The 20,178-nt window shown below is 43.2% G+C and overlaps 1 protein-coding gene across 1 annotated transcript in view; it reads right to left on the bottom strand.

Moving 5' to 3' along the window:
• The window catches only part of URB1 (URB1 ribosome biogenesis homolog), a 37,804-nt gene that overhangs the window by 12,029 nt on the left and 5,597 nt on the right, over window positions 1-20,178 (bottom strand). The window contains exons 7-26 of the mRNA XM_027902966.1: window positions 18,731-18,856; window positions 18,188-18,318; window positions 17,701-17,896; window positions 17,149-17,286; window positions 16,606-16,779; window positions 15,836-15,986; window positions 14,049-14,171; window positions 11,206-11,318; window positions 10,266-10,385; window positions 8,818-8,934; window positions 8,020-8,158; window positions 7,724-7,894; window positions 6,591-6,787; window positions 5,830-6,054; window positions 5,113-5,292; window positions 3,613-4,474; window positions 2,590-2,791; window positions 2,232-2,409; window positions 1,337-1,395; window positions 997-1,190 (exon numbers count right to left, since the gene is read on the bottom strand). Coding sequence (XP_027758767.1) covers window positions 997-1,190; window positions 1,337-1,395; window positions 2,232-2,409; window positions 2,590-2,791; window positions 3,613-4,474; window positions 5,113-5,292; window positions 5,830-6,054; window positions 6,591-6,787; window positions 7,724-7,894; window positions 8,020-8,158; window positions 8,818-8,934; window positions 10,266-10,385; window positions 11,206-11,318; window positions 14,049-14,171; window positions 15,836-15,986; window positions 16,606-16,779; window positions 17,149-17,286; window positions 17,701-17,896; window positions 18,188-18,318; window positions 18,731-18,856 — 3,796 coding nt within the window. The remainder of the gene's footprint in view (window positions 1-996; window positions 1,191-1,336; window positions 1,396-2,231; window positions 2,410-2,589; window positions 2,792-3,612; window positions 4,475-5,112; window positions 5,293-5,829; window positions 6,055-6,590; window positions 6,788-7,723; window positions 7,895-8,019; window positions 8,159-8,817; window positions 8,935-10,265; window positions 10,386-11,205; window positions 11,319-14,048; window positions 14,172-15,835; window positions 15,987-16,605; window positions 16,780-17,148; window positions 17,287-17,700; window positions 17,897-18,187; window positions 18,319-18,730; window positions 18,857-20,178) is intronic.

The raw sequence follows: 20,178 nt of genomic DNA, 5'->3' as shown, positions 1-20,178 counted from the left end.
GACAATTATGATGCATTTCATTGAAGTGGAACATCTCAAACCAGTATTCCCAAGCTGGACACACAAGGCATGTTGCCAGGTGAGGTCCCCAGTGTGACACATATGCAGAAACTTCTCTGCTCACACTCTGGTCAAAAAGGAGTGCTGCTCCCTACCCTGCCATGCCTCCACTCCCTCCTCTCCCAGGAGAGCATCTGGAATTTGCCCATGAGTTACACAGAGAACAGGCAGACATCCCAGCAGCCTCCCCAGGGTACTCAAGGAGTTACAAGTTCTTGCTGTAAGTTCACACCCCAGCTGCAGTAACTACAAAAATGCTCCTACACTGTGCATTCCAACAGGGATCAGCACTGCAGAGTCCAGGTAGTTATTGAGCTACAGGAACTCTGTCCTGTTGCATACAAAAATTACCCACCTTTGTTCTATACCTAACGGAGAAACAGGAAAATAGGCAGTATTTCAGCAGTGAAGAAACAAAGACAATCCTACACATAAACTAGCATCCAATTTATATTCCAATTTATGAGGAAGGATATTCCTCATGAAAGTTGCGGTATCAAATACACCTCATTTAAATTAATATTTTTTGATGCCGTTTGCAAAATCAACTTAAAATCTCCTGTATCAACCTATTTTAATGGTTTATCATCACAGGACCTTTATGCACTTCAGTGATCTTATACTAACTGCTTCACAGAAACCAGAAGAATCAATTCAAGACTTCAACTGGATTAAAAAAACGTCTCCCAAAAAAACAAACAAAACCCCCAAACCTACTTTCCAGTAGTTTTAGAAATGTTAGTGTTTAAAACCAGCATCAATAAAATACGTGTAACATTTGGATCCAAGAACAGGTACAATTTAAAACTAAATGCTAATATTCTGGAACTGTTTAATAGCTCTGCAAGTATTCATGTAGGTGGATAGAGAAAATATAATGTAAGAAAGACAAGATTAACTATATTTAGTAAAGGTAAGAAGAAGATAAAAAATTACCTCTTGTCTGGACGTTCGTGCCATCTTCTTCTCTTGACCTCAGGATGGCTGACAAAAACAGAGAGTGCTGCGTGATCATCATGTGAACTTTGGAGAGCTTGACTAAGCTCACACTAAGTGGAGATTCTGTCTTGTACAACAACTGAAAGGCAACATTCAGGACTTTCAGAAATGCTTCATCCCTGTAGCGGTACCTTTGGGAGCAAAGACCACAGAAAAGTCAGACCCCAACCAAGCCCACAGAAACCTGTTTGAAATAAAAAAGCTGTTTAAGAAACGAGAACTCTGAAAAGAAAGCAAACTTAGTAAAACAAAAACAAAATAAAATGGAAACACTTACTTGAGTCCTGTCTTCACCAGGCTGTACCACTCATCTGGGTCCACTTCTCCAACCATGCGCTGTGTGTGCAGCAAAACAGGTGTTTACATTTGGCACACAGAGTTTCTACAGCTCATCAACACCAGCAATTTCTGTTCAAGGGACACACTAACAACATGCACGCCAACCTCAGGAGGGATGATCAAGGGATAGCAGGGAAAAAAAAAAAAAGCTCTTGGATACAACAATCCTACCTCCTTGTTCAAATGAAAATGCAAGGCTTGTTTTGTTGGTCTGGGAGCAGAGGAGCATATGGGCTGTATGTAGTTAAAAAGCAAGCTGGTCTGTAGGTACTAAAAAACCCAGAGTCTTGAAACTCTTTACACTCCTGAAGTGTGAAAGGAATCAAAAGTTGGCAAGTCAAAGCAAGAGATTTGGTACTAGGGTTTTGTGTGCTTAAACTAAGCAAGCTGTGCACATCGAGGTAGCTGGGTGTGTGTGTTCCTTACAGCAACTGATCAAAAGGATCTCTGCCCCAGACTGCAGATGCCATGGTAGGTGGGTCTCGGCAGAAGCGTCTTTATCACCTTTTTTTTTTTGTTTTTTCCAATTAAAAAATTTTTTAATTAAAAAAAAAAACAAACACTGGCAACCTTTGATTTTTTTAGTCCTGAATACTTCATACTCACGTCTTCAAAGGGGACTCTTAGCAGAAAGCAGTCATCAAGAACTCAAAACTGCTTTTATAAAGGATTAGCAGGGCTAAGTTAACACTGCAAAAGCTATTAAAAGCCCACAGAAACCATCATCTATAAAACAGAAAATCCAATCCAGTCTATATTTCCCCAAGACACAAGTGTCCAATCACATATATGCACACAGTAACACTCTTGGCAAAGCAGATAAGAAGTCTCACCAGTAATTCCTCCAGCCTCAGCAGCATGGACCTCTCCACTTCTTGCTTGCTTTCGTCTTTATTGCTGCTGTACACGGCAACTAACCCCTTCATGCAGGCTGATAACAGGCGCCTCCTCCAGGAACACAGCTCCTCGGAGTTTTCAAGCACTCTGGATATGGCATCTGCCACTGCCCAACTGCAGAGAGATAGTTATTTATATTTTTGTTCATGCTGAATTTGCTTTTTGTATATGTTAAAGGTGTCTTGTTGCCGAAGCGCAGAGTGACAGATTCTGTGAGAAGAGGATGCTGTTACTGCTCACAGGATTCGCATTCAGGACAAGCTGAGCCCCGAGAGGGCAACACACACTGCCCACCTCTCTTCGTTCCCTGCTCTCTCAAGAGCAGCAGGAAGCTGGTCCATCAGGTTGTGCAGCCCTTTGCTTTCTAAAGATGGCAACAACTTGGAAAGGATTTGCAGTTTCGCAGCAGCCTCACACGACGCTTCTGTGTCCTGAATTCCAGCACAGAGCTCCTTCCACAGAGCTTTCCTCAGGACAGGGGTAACAGCAGAGACAACTGCAGGGAGAGAACAGGTCACGGTTTCCACCACCTACAGGTGGTAAACAACAACACACTAACCCCAAATCACTTTCTAACCCAGGCCCAGATTACTCCGTTTCTAGGAAATGATGCTACAGCAGCTGCTAATCTGCTACAGAGAAGTGCTAGAGAAAGGCTCAGTTCTTTGCCCATCCTTTACTTTCCCAGGTGCTGACGAGGTCTTTTCACTGCTTGACCTTGTAGGTAGAGCTACAGCTACAGTCAGCCTGTTTCCTTTGCTATTTATATTTCTGGGCTATAGGAGAAATGAAATCAAAGTGATCCTGTTCTTTCAAGTTGAATCCTAACTCCTCGTTTTGCTGGTAAAGAATTCTCTTGTCCATCAGTGTAATGCTGCTGTGGGTTTGGAAAGGCCTGGACTGCCAGCTTAGGAGGGCATGCAGCAAGTTTGTAGTTGGAGATTTGTTTTAGAAGAAAATTTTGGCCTCTGCAAAAGTGAAATCTCAGATTCTGCAAAACCATCTGGCTGGTGTGTTCCATCTGTGCCTAAGTATAAGATTTTACCTCCTGTACTAAACGAAGAGAAGTATGAAGACAGATTTTCACAGGCACCAAGCATTCAATAAGGGCTTCAAAAGAAATCTGAGCAGCAGTAACTGTAAGAACATTTGGCTTCATTCTAACAGCCAACCCTCAGCACAGCCTTTTACCCTTAGTGCTGCAGAGGTACTTACAAGAGTCATCAGAAGACAGACACCTAAGTTTTATCACCTCTACTTATTGTGCAGAGGGTCCAAGACTCCCAAATCACAAACAGGGATCAGTGGTTCCTTTACCTGTGGAAGGTCGGGTGAACTCATCCTGGTCTCTGCATTGCAAATACACGTTAATGAGTGGGAGAAAGCTTTCCATGTGCTTCCTGAGGTACTTCCCAGTGGCACTGCTCAGGCACCAGAGCTCAAACTGCAGCAGGTGAGTCCTGGAGTGTTTGATCAGCATGGCCACAATGGCAAGGGAGGTGTGGGAGCACTGGGTGAGGCAGTGAAGCTGCACCTCAACACCGACTGCGTGGGCAAGGACTGGCTCGTTCTGGAGAGCTTGAAGGAAAACTTTCTCCAAATCCTTGCTGGCTGATGCTGACATCAATATCCCCAAAGCTTTAATGTGCTCTGTGGATAGCAGGAGCTCTCCTTGCTGAGGCTGCCTTTGGTGGCTGTCTGTGAGGAGCTGCACTAAAATCTGTCCATAGAAGCTCAGCTGTTTCCCTTTTTTAGGGGATTTTTCAGATTTCTGAGCAGTCAAGCTTGTCTCAGGCAGTCGCAGCATGGTTAAAGTGATGTCCTTCAGCTGAGCTGCGCTCATGTACATGTGCAACTCCTCCAGAGCCTGCAGCTGATGAGATTTCCTGGGAGAGATCTGGCTGCTGTTTTTCCCCACAGACTGTAGCTCTTTCAAGACAGTTTTTGTGATAGCTTCGAAATACTTGGACAAGAGGTGTCTGTGATCCGCTGTGGTGCTCTGAAGGATGGGGGCACCCGTTTTCAGCAGCTGGAGCACACCAGAATTGAGGTGAGCTGACAGGAGCTTCACAGTGACGGGGTTCAAACCAGGCTGAGGAATAGAACGGAGTTCTAAAGCCAGGAACCAACTCTCCAGCACAGGATGTCCAAAAATTAACATGAGTGTTTCTTCCAGGGTCTGTAACAGATGGTTGTAACAATATCACTGAATGGAAAATTAAGAGTCTGAAGTAAAAAAATAAAAGCATCCATCTGTCTATTTTCCACAGTTTGTTAATTACGATAATTGAACATGAAATTGTTTACTACCTGGCCAGAGGATAAAAATATTCATGAATTATAAGCACATAAATACCATTCTTCCACCATTCAAGCTGTGGGAAGGCAAGCCTCCACTGAGCATTCTCCACATCTCCAGGGGAAACCTGCATAATCTGTCAACACAACTAGATTCTAATCTCCACAAATTCACTGAACAGATGAAAGAAGGAAAAAAAAAATCACTCCTCCAAGAACATAATTTTCATAACCAGGCTTTACACAGGGCTTAGGAAATACACTTTTTTTCTGCGAAGTTGATCTCTTTCAGGACTTCTCCTGACTGTGCTCCTGACAGCTCAGGAGTGAGACTCTAGATGATGCAGCTGGGTCAGATTCCTAGACAGTACTTTTTTAACTGCTAGTCCACATGCTCTATGTTCCTAACTTCTCCTCTGAGACCTTAACAGCATCTGTGGTTAAGCAAAACTATTTCCCTAGGGAATAAATCAAATCAAAGTTTACTAACAGGTGCCTGTGTATCAAGCATCTTGGTACCTTGTCATTTGAAGACTCCTCTGTGATCAGAGATTCCTCATCCACAAAGAGATCTGACTCAGTCTGATGCTCCTCCCGTTTCTGTTGATGATCGAGCTCTATCTGATTGCCCCGGCACAACAAGCTGTTCAGCAGGTCCACATAGAGGTCCACAAGTTGAGGACCAAAAGTTTTACCAAGCTGTGAAAATAAAAACACCTTGGAAATTGAGAAAAGAGAAAGATGGGAGCAGAAGGATAATTATCCGACAGGAATGGAAGTTAACTCAGAGCTACTTTGATTACAACATCTTCTGGGAGAAGGAATCGCTCCCCTCTATAGAAACTGAATTCTAGGAAAAGTCTCAGGATGCCAAATAAATATTTATAGATTTTTATCTATACTGTGACTTCTGGTGTAACATAGGCCAGTGAATTTTACCCTCTGCAAAGGCTTCTTAGCAACACCCAGGAGCTGGATTAAATTCCCAGGTTTATTTGCACTCACACGGATCAGTAAGGTAACCTACACAAAGTAAATCCAAGACTCCTCAACAATCAGAAGAACAGACATTTCTTTACAATTAGGTGCAGCTTTGTGCTCTGTAGCCTCAGTGAGAGCCAAGCACAGGAAAAAGCTGCAGAACTGAATCCTAAGGTTTAACAGTCAGGTCTTTTGTACTTTCTGAACTAAAATAAACCAAACAAACCCACAATATTATTATAATATTGCTCTTACACTGCTGAAGCTCTCCACTGTGGATTTCAGGTATAACAACACATGCTTTACTCCCAGCAAAAGCTGTTCAGGTGGGAGCTGGGAAGCCAGGTCTCTCAATTTTGTCTGGATACCATCTTCCAGTAAGGTATTGCTTCCCCTCTCGTAGGCTCTCTTTAGCAAAGTGGTAAATACAGAATCCAGGGTCACAGCAGGTTCCTTGCTCACCTCTTTGGGGGTTTTGAACTGTTTAAAACAGAAAAATGCATAAGAGGAAAAGAATGATGAGTATGAATCAAAAATTTCTTCAGCTATCTTTGCTTTCAAATGAGTTGTGAGCTGAAAGCTAGATGAAGCTCCAAGAGCACAAGGCCTGCTATCACGGAGCTGTCCCAAGAGGAATCTGCCCTTGCTCACTGCTGGGCTAACAGGGAAACACCCACACCCAGAACAGGGTGTGTAGGTGTATTCCCAACCCATTCTGCCACGGAGAACTGGCTCCTGAGGCCACGTCACACGTCAGGCTGTGCTGTGCCTGGTGAGGAGCTGTGTCTGTGTGACTGTGTACAGCACCTGAGCTCTAGCATCACCTCCCAGCCACCCACACCTCTAGTGTCCTTAGAGAAAAGCTCTCGAGCAAATCTGTGTCCCAACGTGATCAAGAAGCAATACAGAATTAGCTTAATGTGAATGTGCTTTCTGATGGAAATGTAACCTTTATAAACTGGGAGGTTTAATAGGAATACTGGCTCGAGCATTCAGTGACTGCAGGTATTCCATACCACAGGTTCCTGAGATTGCTGGGGTATCCACAGTTTATAGTACTGGTTAAACTGGTAGAGCTGAGGGTACTTGGAAACTTTCAGGGACTTCAGATCTTTATCATAGAGCTGGAACATCAAGCAGAGGGCCAAAGGTTCCCTCTGAGAGTGCAGGAGGTCAGTGAAAACAGCAACAAGGTACTCCACAATGTGTGCTCCTAGAAAAACAAAATAAAAAATGAAACTTCTATTGACAGAAGTAATCTGCGTGAGCAAAGACACTGGGGCAACAGTCTTTCCCTAGGGCCTGGGCAGCAGGCCCCAGAGCATCATTTAGGGAAGTACTGAACAGCATTAAAAGGTGTTTGTGGTAAGCTAGACAAGTGTTCCAGACCCACCGAGCTACCTGGAAAATCAGGTTTCCTTCCAGATAAGCCTAAAACTAGTTCTGCCTTCACTCTGTTGTGCTAAACAGGCCTGTATTTTAATATGATAAAAACCCCAGCCAAGTATCATCTAAGAGGAGAACTGATTTGTACCAGGGGCACACAGCCAGGTTAACACGTGTGAGGTAAAGAGGGAATCTCTTTCAGAACTGGGACTTCTCAGTTCCACCCCAGCCGCTCCTCAACAGCCAAATACACACAGAACTCAGCGAGGTGCTTTGGGGCTTGGCAAATCCTGCTCCAAGCCCACCTGATGCCCCTGTGACTCCAACAGTTTCCTTAAGGATGTGGCAACATTCATCACCAGAGCTTCATCTCTGAAGAAGTTTTCTTTGGAAAATGCATCTGTTTCCTACTCAACAGTGCAGTCCTTTCTCCCACTGCCTCGTCTCTGTGACAGAGCTGTCTACAGCCACTGACACCACCTTCCTCTCGTGATCCACACACTCTGTGCTTATAATGTTCTGTCACTGAAGCCAATTGCTTCCAGACCAAGACTGTCCATGCAAGGACAGTGTCTCCTGTTCAGGGTCAGGAAAAAAGGACAGAAGCACCTCATAGTGCCTTTTTTGAGCAGGGAGCACCACTGATCAACCTCTTTCTGCTTGAAATGAAGACAATAAAATGTCTTGAGGAGTTCACTGGGTAAAAATGATACCACTTCCACCCCACTGGCAGAGATGATATACAGAAACAAAAAGTCTGTACCTGTTCCATTTTCAGACTGAAGCAACAGTACATTCCTGGCTTCTAATGCAGCAGGGACAACAGCGCTGAATGGAAATGTCTGAACAATCATGTCTTCATTTAAAGTAAACTCAATTTCCTCATCTAAGCCATCACTGCCCTCAATCATGACATCCACCATATCCAGGACATCTATTAAGTGAAGAAAAAAATGTAAGCAGAGGATTCACATTACCTGGAAAAAGGTAGAATGCAGCACTCCAGGAACAAAGGCACCGAGTCTTGGAATTCTCTGTCATTTAGGAGTTGCCACTTACCATCAATGTGAGAGATGGGAATGCTGATGTTATCAGAGTCCTGTTTAAGCACATTGACCTGGAGCACGCTGGCTTCCTGAACCAGGTCTGCTGCCTTGTCTGTGTAGGGATAGGGGTTTGTCACCAGCTTCAGCAGGACCTGCCAGCAAAGGTTGAGAGAGAAAAGTAAGTGCACAGGCTCTTAAGTGTGTGGGAACCACATCCTGTTAAGAAAGATCATGTGCTAAAAGTGGTTGTAAGCTGGGCAAGTTTTAGGAGGACAAATTCCACATCACTTTTGCAGGAATCTGCCTGTGGTTCCTGCCATACAGGGTACACTGGGTGTGATGAAAAAAGAAATGTCCACTGCAATTTGGCACTAAAGTGCTACCATAGACTAAGGCCCTGGGGAAACTGCACTGAAAAAGAAGCACTGGGCATTTTAACATCCTGAAGAGTAAACAGGAAATGTCAACTTTTTTGTCAAAGATTACAATTTACTGAGGTCTGGTAACTTTGGCAGGTAATGCCATTCTAGGAGGAGACAAATGTTACCCACACATACAACACTATACCCTTATACCAACAATGCTATAATAACAGCTTATCTTTTGGGATTTAATTTTCCTGCCAATCATTTTACTGTCCTCTCACCAAGACAAGAACGATGTCAGCCCTGTATAAAGAATGACAAACGCTGCTTTTCTCGGAATTCATTCACTGGTCTTTGACAGATTTCTCAAAAACAGCAGCAAATTCCCTAGTTCCCACTAACAGTATTGTTGGTATTGTTTATCCAGCTAATTTGGACATCGTTACCCTTTCCAGAAACTGAATCACTGCTTCCTTTTGGTCTTCTTTTGTATTATCCAAGTGTTCCAGCCAAACTGAAAGTTCCTTCCAGGTGTACTCAAACACCCCACTGTCTCGTAAAACCTGTCCAGAAAACAAAGGGAGGGGTGTGTAAAAAAAAAAAACAAAAAACAACAAAAAAACCCCACACCTAAAATACAGTACACCCCAAACCACAGATCTTTTTGTATAGCAATTTCATGTTTTCTCCTTGGAAAGAAAAAAAGAAGAACAGGCTGACGAAAATAAGTATCTGTTGCTCTCTTCTCACCCTCTTTGTATACAAAGGAAGCTATCACAGCTCATTTGTTCTACATTTAATCCGCGTACAACACCAACAGCTACAAAAATAACTGCTGCTTACACGAATCTGACAGGTTAATTCATTACAATAAAGAAAAAACGAAGGGAAAAAGATTCATTTTAACGTAATTGACTATTTTTGGCAGGGCCTCAAAATAGAAACAGGCAGGAACAGAATGTGAAATCCAAAAACATGCCTGCGATTATGTGGCACTGTGTCGAAAAATAAGCAAAACACACCCAGTAACTTCTATTCTTAGCAGCCTTTCTGCTGACATAAGTGCCCTGACTTTCCTGCCCCTGCATTACCTCCAGTGAAAACGCAGGGGACTGAACCTGAAAGAGGACACCAGACCAAATCAGGCAGCCCCCATCCCCATTCAGCAAAAGAATCCAAATACACCACAAAAACAGTACTGGGAAGCTTTTGATTGAGACATTCATTACTGGGAGACAGAGTTAACCTGAATTTAATCCCCTGCAGGGATCAAGAGCAACTAAAACCTAATTCAACCACTGTAACTTCGGTTCAGTGGACTCAGTATTACAACTGCACCCTGTGACTGAAGCTAAATGCAGAGATTAAGTGCACAAATATGCACAAACTTGTGTGCCACTAATACAGGACACTGCAGGAAGAGCCCTGTCCAGGGCCCAGAACAGCTTCTTGGATTTTCTCTTTGCATTTATCCCTAATGCAGGTCCCTACCCCTGCTTAGATAACTAAAAGATGTCCTGTTTTAAGAAATAAAAACCAAAAATCATCTCTTCTTGATCCACATCAAGACCTTTGCAGGCACAAACTACACTGATTTATCATGGTGTCAGAATTAATTTAGCCTAGGGGGGGTGAGCAAACATTAAAGACATTTTCTTTAATATTTTACCAACTGTTGCAGCAAAGTCACTTGACAGCATTTACTTTCCTAGAATATTTAGCTAACAGGCAGTTATCTGACAGTAAATTCCAAGAACAGTCATGGGAAAGGAGATTCTCTGGGCCACACAGCTATGCAGTGAAAGTATCTGTTGTAAGAAAATATTTTACAGTCCTGAAATTTCAGAGCAGTGGGATATAGTGAATATCCTGATTTTTCAGTTCGGATGCTTACCTTGATGATCAGCTTTTTGGTGGAAATTTTCAGATGAGAATGGTTACTCGTAACGAACATTTTCATCAGTAAATAGAAGACTGATTTTTCACCGGACACCTTTGCTGCCTCAGAGATATCCTAAAAGAAAAGTATATTAAAATTCCCCTGCTACAGCAACACTGTACAGGATTATGTTGCACTGAAGCAGATATGTAAGATATTATTTTATAGACCTATTATTTTATAGATCCCAAGGCCAGAAACAAATGGGATCATTTACACTACTTTGCATTCAGTGAGCCAAGATCATTGTACTCATTTGTACAATGTTAGTTGGGAAAGTAGAAGAGACCAGCAATAGAAACACCAACCAACACAAGGGATCCAAGACAAAACCATTCCCTCCCCAAACATCTCCTCCTCCTGTTATCACAATCCATGGGAGTGTCTGTTTCCCCTCAAAGCTTAGCCCACTCCTCTCTCCTCACATGGCAAGCAGGCTCTTGACAGTGTCCTTATTTTACAAGCCTGCAGTAAAAAGTAGAGCTAGGGGCCTGAAAGTTTCCAGGAGTTATGGAGAGCACTAAAAAATGTTGAAATCTTCCCTGGGAACAGGTAGGATGGCTCCCATCAGTGGCTCAATTCCTTGGTCTGAAAGCTCAGGTTTTCCAGGGAAACCAGCACATTCCCACTCATGCCCCTCTCCAAATACATACAGAGCTGAGGGAACCTTGTCCAGTGCTCATCAGGGAAGCAAAAACTGCTGACCTTTTAGAAAACCTTTCCAGCTCAGAGGAGATTTTTCACTGATGTTGAGACTGCAATTCCTACCGGTTTTACAAAAAGGTCGCCTCCTAAAATGACTGGACTGGGAGTAGTTTAAAATCAGGCAGTGCCAGGTGGAAAGATTTGAGGACAAAAGGCCAAGGAAACATAAATTTGCATCCAAGTCTCTTACCTGTACTCTGAACCAGGCAAATTTATTTGCAGGGAGTTCCAAAGCCACTCTCAGTATGTGGTGCTGCAGGAGAGGAGGGACCTCCTCCCAGAGGCCCTTTTCAGTGACGATACCTGAGGTGTGAAAGCAAAAATACAACCAACTTCAGTCTGGTCCAACTTCCTGAGATCTCAGAACACTCATATTTTAGGGTTTCAAACAGTCACTGTGAGACAAGCTGCCAATCCACCAATTTTCATATCATGAGATCCCTAGACACACTGACACTATGTTTGGCCCACCCACGGTGGGAATCCAGCAACCCTGCAAAGCTGTGACCTACAGGAAGTACAAAGGATGGATGAACCAGAAAGCAGGACACAGAATTTAAGTCAATAATAAATCTTAATGCTCATACTATGGCAATATTTGCTCCAGACAATGGAACTTTAAACTTGTGTCTCTCCCTACATCACTTCTATCACTCACTCCCAACATCTGCTATGGCATAACCTCAGTTATTCACCACACAGGTCACAGAGCTGTGCAGACCCTTACAGTGTGATCAAACCTGCCCCACCCACCCCTGAACTGCAGGTAAGTTCCATGGGGAGATCAGCTGTACAAAGCTCTGGTGTCCATGTGCTTTTTGTAGTCTGTGCAGGACACTGTGGCCCACATTAGAGAGAGGACAATACATTTTCAACAGTCACCACAAAGGCTATCCAGTGGTAAGACCAAACAATAAAACTCCACCAGCTACTTAAAGAAAATATTGCTACGAGGCAGAAAAACGTGATGCACTTGGTGTGCATGTTTTCGTCATGCTGGGGGGGAGGAGCAACAGGACTCTCCCTCTGACATTTGAGAGAACAAAATCTCGTGATTATTTTACACCATCATTTTCTACCATATCACCTTTCTTCAAAATCAATATCCAGGCTCACTTCACTGCATTTTTTTGAGAATGACACTTCACTTTCGAGCCTATTCAACTTCATTATTTCATAATGTAACCAAACAGACACGCAAAGAGATTTCTGTCTCACAAAAAGGTGTCCTGCCTTTTGTCCAGTTTGAAGTAAACAGACCAGTAAGTAATAATGAGATAAACAGGGTATGTGATTTGGTGAGTCACCAAGTAGACAAACCAATTAAACATACTTTGACAGAGAGAGGGAAAACCTCATGCGTGAGACAGTTGATTTAGAGGGGGGTTTTGTTTAAGGCCCCTTTTTCCCTGACAGAGTTTAATTAAGGCATTTACATAACTCCCATCCTTACACATCACAGGCCTGCCTAACACAGAGATAGCTGCTCTAGCTGGGTGGCCTACAAGCTCTGGCAGCCCACAGTCAGCAGTGATGCCCAAACAACCCTCTGCTCTCTCCCCCAGACTTGTGCATGGCTGTATTAATTGTACCACAAGCAGCACTGGAGGACCTTCCTAAATCTGTCAGGCATGATTTGCCCTCAGTGAAGCCACACTGGCTGTCACCAATTACCTCTGTGCTTTCCATGTGCCTTAGCTTAGTTTCCAGGAGAATGTGCTCTATGATCTCGCCTGGCACAGAAGTGAGACTGACTGGTCTGTAGCTCCCTGGGTCTTCCACTTTCCCCTTTTTAAAAATGGGGCTATGTGTGCACTTTCCAAGTCAGTGGGAAGTTCACTGGACTGTTCCTACTTCTCAAAATACGATGGACAGTGGATTAGCCACTTCCTCTGTCAGTTCCCTCAGGACTTGCAAATGAATCTCATCAGATCCCACGGCCTTGTGCACATTCACGTTCCTTAGATGGTCTCAAACCTGATCCTATTCTACAGTGGGCTCAGGGTCTTTGTTCTCCCAGTCCCTGCATTCGCCTTTCCTGACATGGCCAGCATGGCTGGATCACTCACCCTTGAAGGCATAGAAGTCATTGAGAACCTGAGCCTTCTCCACATCCAGGGCAGCCAGGTCTCCCGTTTCCTTCCAGAGAGGGCCCACGTTATCCCTAGTCTTTCATTAGCAACATATCTATGGAAACCCTTCCTGTTGTCTTTGATATTCCTGGCCAGACTCAATTCTAACCGGGCCTTGGCTTCCTTAAGCTTGTCCCCAGCTTCCCTGTGCAATTTCCCTATATTCCTCCAAGGCCATCTGTCCTCACTTCCACCTTCTGAAAGCCTTTTTTTCCCCTCTGACTTTGCTCAGTAGCTCCTTATCTATCCATGGAGGTCTCCTGGAATTTTTGCCAGATTTCCTCCTCGTAGCGATGCATTGATCCTGAGCTTGGAGGAGGTGATCCCTGCATATCAGCCAGCATTCTGGGGCCCCTCTGCCCTCCAGGCTTCTGTCTCACAGGAATTGACCAAATAGGTCCCCTAACAAGCCAAATCTCTGTTACAAGAGTTTTCAGAGAACACTGGTGAGCTAGGATGTGCTCTCCCACCCCAAATTTTCTGTGATCTATGTTGTTAAAAACATTCTTTATCATTACAGCTAATAAGAGTTTGGAAATAGCTTTCTGATGTTAGGATTGTTGACAGACGTCTAGGAGAAATCTAACTAAGAATTGAAAGTAAGCCTTTCTCAGAAAGATTAGAATTCAAACCCATAAAGAATATGACACAGGAAGAGGAAAACTGTAGCACAGCATAACACAGCTGAGTGTAGCAGAGCAGCTATGGAATTTAAGAGGGCAGAGTGCCAGAGCACTGCAGAAACATCAACAATAAGTGCCAACACAATGAAGAAACTAAAATTAGTTACTTTTAGAAAACTGCTCTTTATCTCCACAGAAGAGCAAACATTCCCTGCTGCTGTGGGCTTTGAGAACAGTCAGAGAAAACAGTGAAGGAAACAGAAATACCCATCACATACCTTTTAGCAGCTTGCTAAAATCAAAGTTGCTCCGTGCTACCAAGTGGGGCACAACCTTCTGATAAAGGCATATGACCTGAAGCAGTGCAGCTTTCAGAAACAGCGTCTCGGCGTCATCTGAACCTGAACAAAGTGTTTCCAGAATTAGCTTCTCCTTCCTTCACAACAAGAGAGCACAATGTGGCACCTCCACTACCCAGCATGAGAATTACTCACTGTATTTCTAATAGGCTTGCCTAGGAAATGATCTACTATCCTCTAAACAAGAAGAATGGGAAAAACACTCATGGAATTCCCCAGTTTTCTACCCCAGCGTTCCTGCGTGAACACTTTCAAAACTAAATCAGCTTATTCAGCGCTTAAATTGACAGCTGACATCTCTAATTTGACTCAAAAGTGCTCACACATATAAAACACAACCTCAACGTTTCAGCCCTCGCTGTAAGAACCCCATCAGTCCCAGCGCTGTTCCATTTAAGGCTGGACAACAGAAAAAAAAGTCAAGGCAAGGACATGGTGGTGCTGCCGGTTTCTGGGCACACTACTTTCACCTGGGTTCAGCTGGGGAAGTGCAGGAGACAGCACACTAAAGTTCGTTGCTAATTTGTTATTTCAGTTAAAGGTTTCTTTCTTTCTTTACCTTCCCCCTTTCAAAATAACACCTTCTCAATGTGACCTCTTGGCAAGAGGCAGACAAGTAGCTGTATGAGAGAAACACCAACACCACTTAAGGCAGCTGTTTACTTCTTAGGAAAAGCCCTTTCAGCAGCTAAATGTTTTTTCGGTTTGTAACATGAGGACGCATAAAAGCTACTTGTTATCCAGTCACTAACGAAGTGAAGCAAAGTACATGAAGGGCAGCCAAAACATTTAACACCTACTTTTTTCCTGTTAATTTGGTCTCCCTCAGGGAGCTATGAAGAACTGGATGGATGCCACGGATAAACTTTGTTTGCCTGAGTCTCAACTCGCATTAGAAAAGAATTCTCTGGTAGTCACAGTGCAAATAAAGCTGCAATGGGTGAGCTGAGAGTAAGTGGCACAGCATTATCACCGCAGCATAAATATAGCAGAGAAACTACAGCTACAGTCCTGCAGAAATCAGCTGCTCCACTGGTTTCCACAGGCACTCGGCCAACCAAGCCTCGGAGTGTCAGTGCTGACAACTATTCTGCTGCCCGAAGCCACGCACAGGACATCCACTGAAAAATCCTGCACTCCAGGAAGTCTCTCTGAGGAATACGCCCTGTGAAGGACAAAACTGGCTGCAGATTTCTCTCCAGCCTACAAGTAAAACATGGCAGGTCACAGGTAGTACTGAAACTCCCCATTCCCTGCAATGGGACTACGGAAGCAGGTCCTCCAAGGGAGGGACACTGGGTTTGTGAGAGGAAAACTGAAGCCTTCACCCCAACCCTCTCTTAACTCTTTCAACACTTCGCATGTTTCTACTTCTGTGCTTACAGCAACACAAGTATTTGTGTAGCCACACTAACTAACTGCTTCAGAAAAATGACCTCATGGTAAAATAACTTGGCCAAACAAAAATCTGCTGTGATTCTGTGACAGCAGAAAGTCAAACAGCTTAAAGTTCCAGTAGCAATGGCACCCCATTTATTAAACTGTGTTCTCAGGCTGCCCAAAGAACTGAACAAAGACAAGTTGAATAGTAAATGCACAGATGAGATTTGGACTCTGCTGAAGTTACCAACCTTACATGGGATGAGGGTTTCACAGCACCCACTCACACACTGATAAGAAGGGGTGACTCCACCTGCTTTGCCTACCATGCGGTTCAGCAGCTTCTGCTGTCTCGGTCGTTGCCTTCCCATTGGAGGTGTCACCTTCCCTTTTCTCCTCTGGGCCATCATGGTGTTCTCTCCCTTGCTTCAGAAGGGACTGCCAGACAGCCACAACGCTGTTCATGTCTGGTAAAAGCTAAATGCAAAAAAAGGGTAAATTCCAACAGCTCTCCCGTGTAAGGCAAAGCTCCTGTGATAATAATATTCACAGGATATCACTCCTATGATAGATATATTCACAGTCAACCAACATGAGGATTTGCTGCTCTTAACAAAGCTTAGAACTGATCCTGTGTGCAATCAGGAAAAGATGTGAAATCAAACTGTACTTTCACTTCTGAAGAAGATCAGTACTGGAAAGAACATATTATTGAAAAAGTTTCCTGTGAAAAATTTATGTTTGGTCCTTCTTCCTCTTGGTATATTTTCAACTCAAGTGCTACTTTGTCTAGTAACTTCTGAGTACAGAAGTTGCTTCCTGCTCTTGGAATTCATCAACAGCTGTCAATGTTACAAGTTGTTTTGTCTCACAACAAAATTTTATGTGCATTCCCATCAGCCAGCTGTGTTAGGTGATGTAGGATACCACCTCACCAGTTACCAACACCTTTTCATCCCCAGCCTTCTCCTCCCCCAGGATACCATCTCCTGGCTCCCAGGTTGCAACCACGTGGGGAGAAAATGCAGAGGAGAGCAGTTACCTGCTGCCTGCAAAAGGACTCACATTACACCCCAGTTTTCTCTTTCCTTTGTACCTTGCTGATGGCTTCTCTGTACAGCTGCACAAACTCCTGCATCACTGGCAGGGTGTAGATTTCTGACCTTTGCCAGGTTTCCTCAGTCAAACAGTACTCAATGTTCTTCAAGGCTCTCCTCAGCACCATGGACACCAGTGACAGGATGCTGTGCTTCACTGCTGAGCTGGGTAACTGAAACAAGGAAGCTGAATTAATGATATTTCAGTGATTCCTCTTATGCTTTGCATATGATCTGTACTTTGATTACGTGTTGAAATTTGTCAACGAATTACTTATTTCCTAAATGTTGGCTTTCAGGAAAGAATCCACAGGTTTTCAGATTTCCAGCCTAAACCACTAGTGAGCAGTGAAAGGCACCTGAAAGTAATATCAATGGGTTTAATTCATTTTCCAGTGCTTCCCCAAGCCAGATTTATGCTGGGACAGACAATACAAACCATATGTAATTAACCAACTTAAACTTTTTGGATGATCACATACTCAAAACAGCATTAACTGAGACAGAAAAAAAACCCACTGAAGTACTACAGATGCTCTTACATTTAACCCTTGGGTGAACATTATTTTATTGCACACAGCAGGGATTGTTGTTACCATCACCATGGAAAGCAACCTGGGAAGAGGAATAAATTCTGAAGTCTTAAAAGAATTGGAGATCTCTGGTTGAGCTTCATAGATCTGAAATAAAAAAAAAAAAAACAACACAAAACTATTTAAGCCCCATTGACATAGCCCTGGAGATGACAGCTTCTTCTGGGGAGCATTTTACAGAAGGGTTTTGACCTGTCAAAAGTAACAGCAACAATAAATATCAATTTTTATGCAGAAATGCTACAGAAGACTCCCCCTATACAACTAAATGAAACCTCTGAATGCAACTTGCATCCCTGCTAAAGGCCATCACTTTTCAACAAACAGATTCCAGGTCCTACTTGCCCATTTTAAGCTAAAAAAGGAGTCAGGGGAACACCCAGGCAGGACTGAAGGTTTTTCCCCTGGTTCTTACACCAATTCCTTCTTGCCTAGTTGAATGAAATGTTTATAGAGCCTCCTGCTCTGAGCAGGGCTTTTTACCATCCTCCACACTCTTACCTTCTTGAGTAACTTCATATTGTCCATCCAAGCAGACTTCATTCTAGGAACAAAGGAATACTGGGTCTCCTTGAAGTATCTATTCAGCAAATCCGGGCACACTTTGAGAATATTCACCACGAGATCAGCAACCATTTCATCTTCTGTTGCAGTTTTTAAACCAAGCAGAAAGTGCAGAAGTACCACATTTCCTCCCCTATTGAAGCAAAAAAAAAAAAATGTTTAAATAAGAAACCCTTATTTTAAGACTTCATACGGGATGTGAACTCCGCAGCTCTTCTAACTGTTAACTGAGGTCAAGACCTCTCACACTCCTGGCATAATTTCTAAATTTATACTCAGAGAAGTAAGAACTGAATTTACCTCCATGTTTTTTGCACGACAAATGGCAATTACTTTGAATTAATACCAGACATGGTAACTAGTGAGGTCTCTCTTGTTCCTAGCACAAAATCCATGTACAATCCCAGCTTGTCCAGTGACTTACTTGCCAGAAGTTCCAAGACTTGAATCATAGAACGTTATGCCATGTTTCAGAGAGCAGCAGAGGTCCATCAAGAAATTATGCACAAGTTCCCGTACCATCGTCTTCCCCACCTCTTCAGAACCTTGGGTCACCTATAAAAACCAAGAAGGAGTAAAAAAGGCATACATGATTTGGTATCAGAGCAGAAAATCTCACATCAATTTCATTCTACATTTTATGAAGCCCCTTTTACAGAAATCCTAAAAGACAGCTTGGCTTTTGTTCAGATGAAGAAGAGAAACTTTGGGACCCATTTCTCCCAGGGTAACAGATCTGCACTACAGTCCTGGCAGTCACGGAGGGGAAATAAACCCTCCTCCTCAAGCAGCAAGAAGCAAAAGAAATTTGGTGTTTCTTTCTAAGTAGCCTCAGTAGATCCCTCTTCTTGAGCTCATCAAGGTTCAGAGGAACTGGGAGCTGTTTCAAAACCCGCGGGCTGCAGGAAGGGGGAAAAACAAAAGGCAACACAAAAACTAAGAGCAATAAAGAAATAAATGACCAGACCTCTAAATCCCCAGGGCTGACATCAGTAATCCCATTCCATCGGTAAAGCGAAGCAATGTGGATCAACACTTCTGCAGTAAAAAAGCGAACCTTCTGGGTTTTGGTGATATTTTTATTTTGAACCACCTGAAAATGATGAAGAAAAACTTTAAAAACTCTTCTATTTATTGCAAGTTATCACGAAGTAACAGTAAACTAGCAACAGGCTTCACTCTTCTAATACACACACAGCTGGCTCTCCTCACGAGAGCTGACAAAAGGTTCTGGTTTTGCTTCTGTCAACACTTCTCTCACACTCTTGCTCAACCCTGACTCTACACCAGCCTCTGCAACCCCTGCACATGCCACACAGGACAGACTTTCAAGTTCAACTAAAAAGCACAGAACACCTTCAGAGCACTACACCCACAGACTGAGACCAGCCAAACCTGCTGGTAGAGATGGTAAAGCCTGCTACAAATAAAGTTTGAGTAAAAGGGAAAACACAGTGGAGGAAGTTCTCAAAAGTTCTTCTGCTGTGTTTCATTGTTGGCAGTGTTTTAATTCACCTTTTCCTTGCTCAGCTGAAGGAGTCATATAGTGCATTGGGGCTCACCAATAATGTAACAGCACATGATGTATGATTCCCACATGGGAAAAGCTTCATTTAAAAAACAAAGCTTCAAGGAGGTTTATTTTACATTTAAATGGTAGCTTTTTTATTCTTTTTTTTCCCCTTGTTATTGCAACAGCAAGATGAAAAAACATTTTTCTCTTTTTTGCCAGTTGTGAAAGGCTGAGTCTGAAGCAGGTTCTTATGGTTACACTCTAAATTTGAAACTATTTTTCCTTCATTCTCTCAACTGGCCATACAACAGTTTGTGCAACATTGCTAGAGTAGTTCAAAACAGAGATTCAAAAATCATAGGTACTAGAACTGAAAACATTCCTAAAAACATTTTTATAGAAATAAAATACATCTCAGGTGCAGCTGCCGATCCTACAGCAGCAATAAGCTGGTGCCTCACAGAGAAGAGGCAGAGCCATCCATGCTCAGAATGTATGTGACAGAGCACAGGAAAGGCAGCCACAACTAACCCAACCCTCACGCCTTTCAGCAATTCCTGCTTTCCAGTTTTATGTCTCAATCTTGTTACAGCACAAAGGAATTTCTGTCTGCCGTGAAAGAATCAAAAAAAAAACCACCGTCAAAGGGGAGCATTCACCTTTCCAGCAGTACTTTCTGACAGCAGGTGGAAGGTAGTACCCTCTCTTTTTCACAACAAATTCTCTCACAACAATTCCAACCCATGAAACCATGAGAATCTGCTGGGCACCACACACTGATGATGAGCTGAAATTACCATCCAAGCATATGCTATTGCAATGACTTCCCTTCAAAGAAGGTATTGGAAAAGTAGAACAAGCTTCATTCCCAAAACAGTAATACAGCCATAGTACTAACCTCC

The sequence above is a fragment of the Empidonax traillii genome, unplaced genomic scaffold (genome assembly GCF_003031625.1).
Source record: "Empidonax traillii isolate 1590-97213 ecotype Southwest subspecies unplaced genomic scaffold, ASM303162v1 scaffold924:size238212, whole genome shotgun sequence".
Classification (NCBI taxonomy): domain Eukaryota; kingdom Metazoa; phylum Chordata; class Aves; order Passeriformes; family Tyrannidae; genus Empidonax; species Empidonax traillii.
The sequence above is the reverse complement of the archived record's forward strand: the minus strand, read 5'-3'. Positions and strand labels throughout refer to the sequence as shown.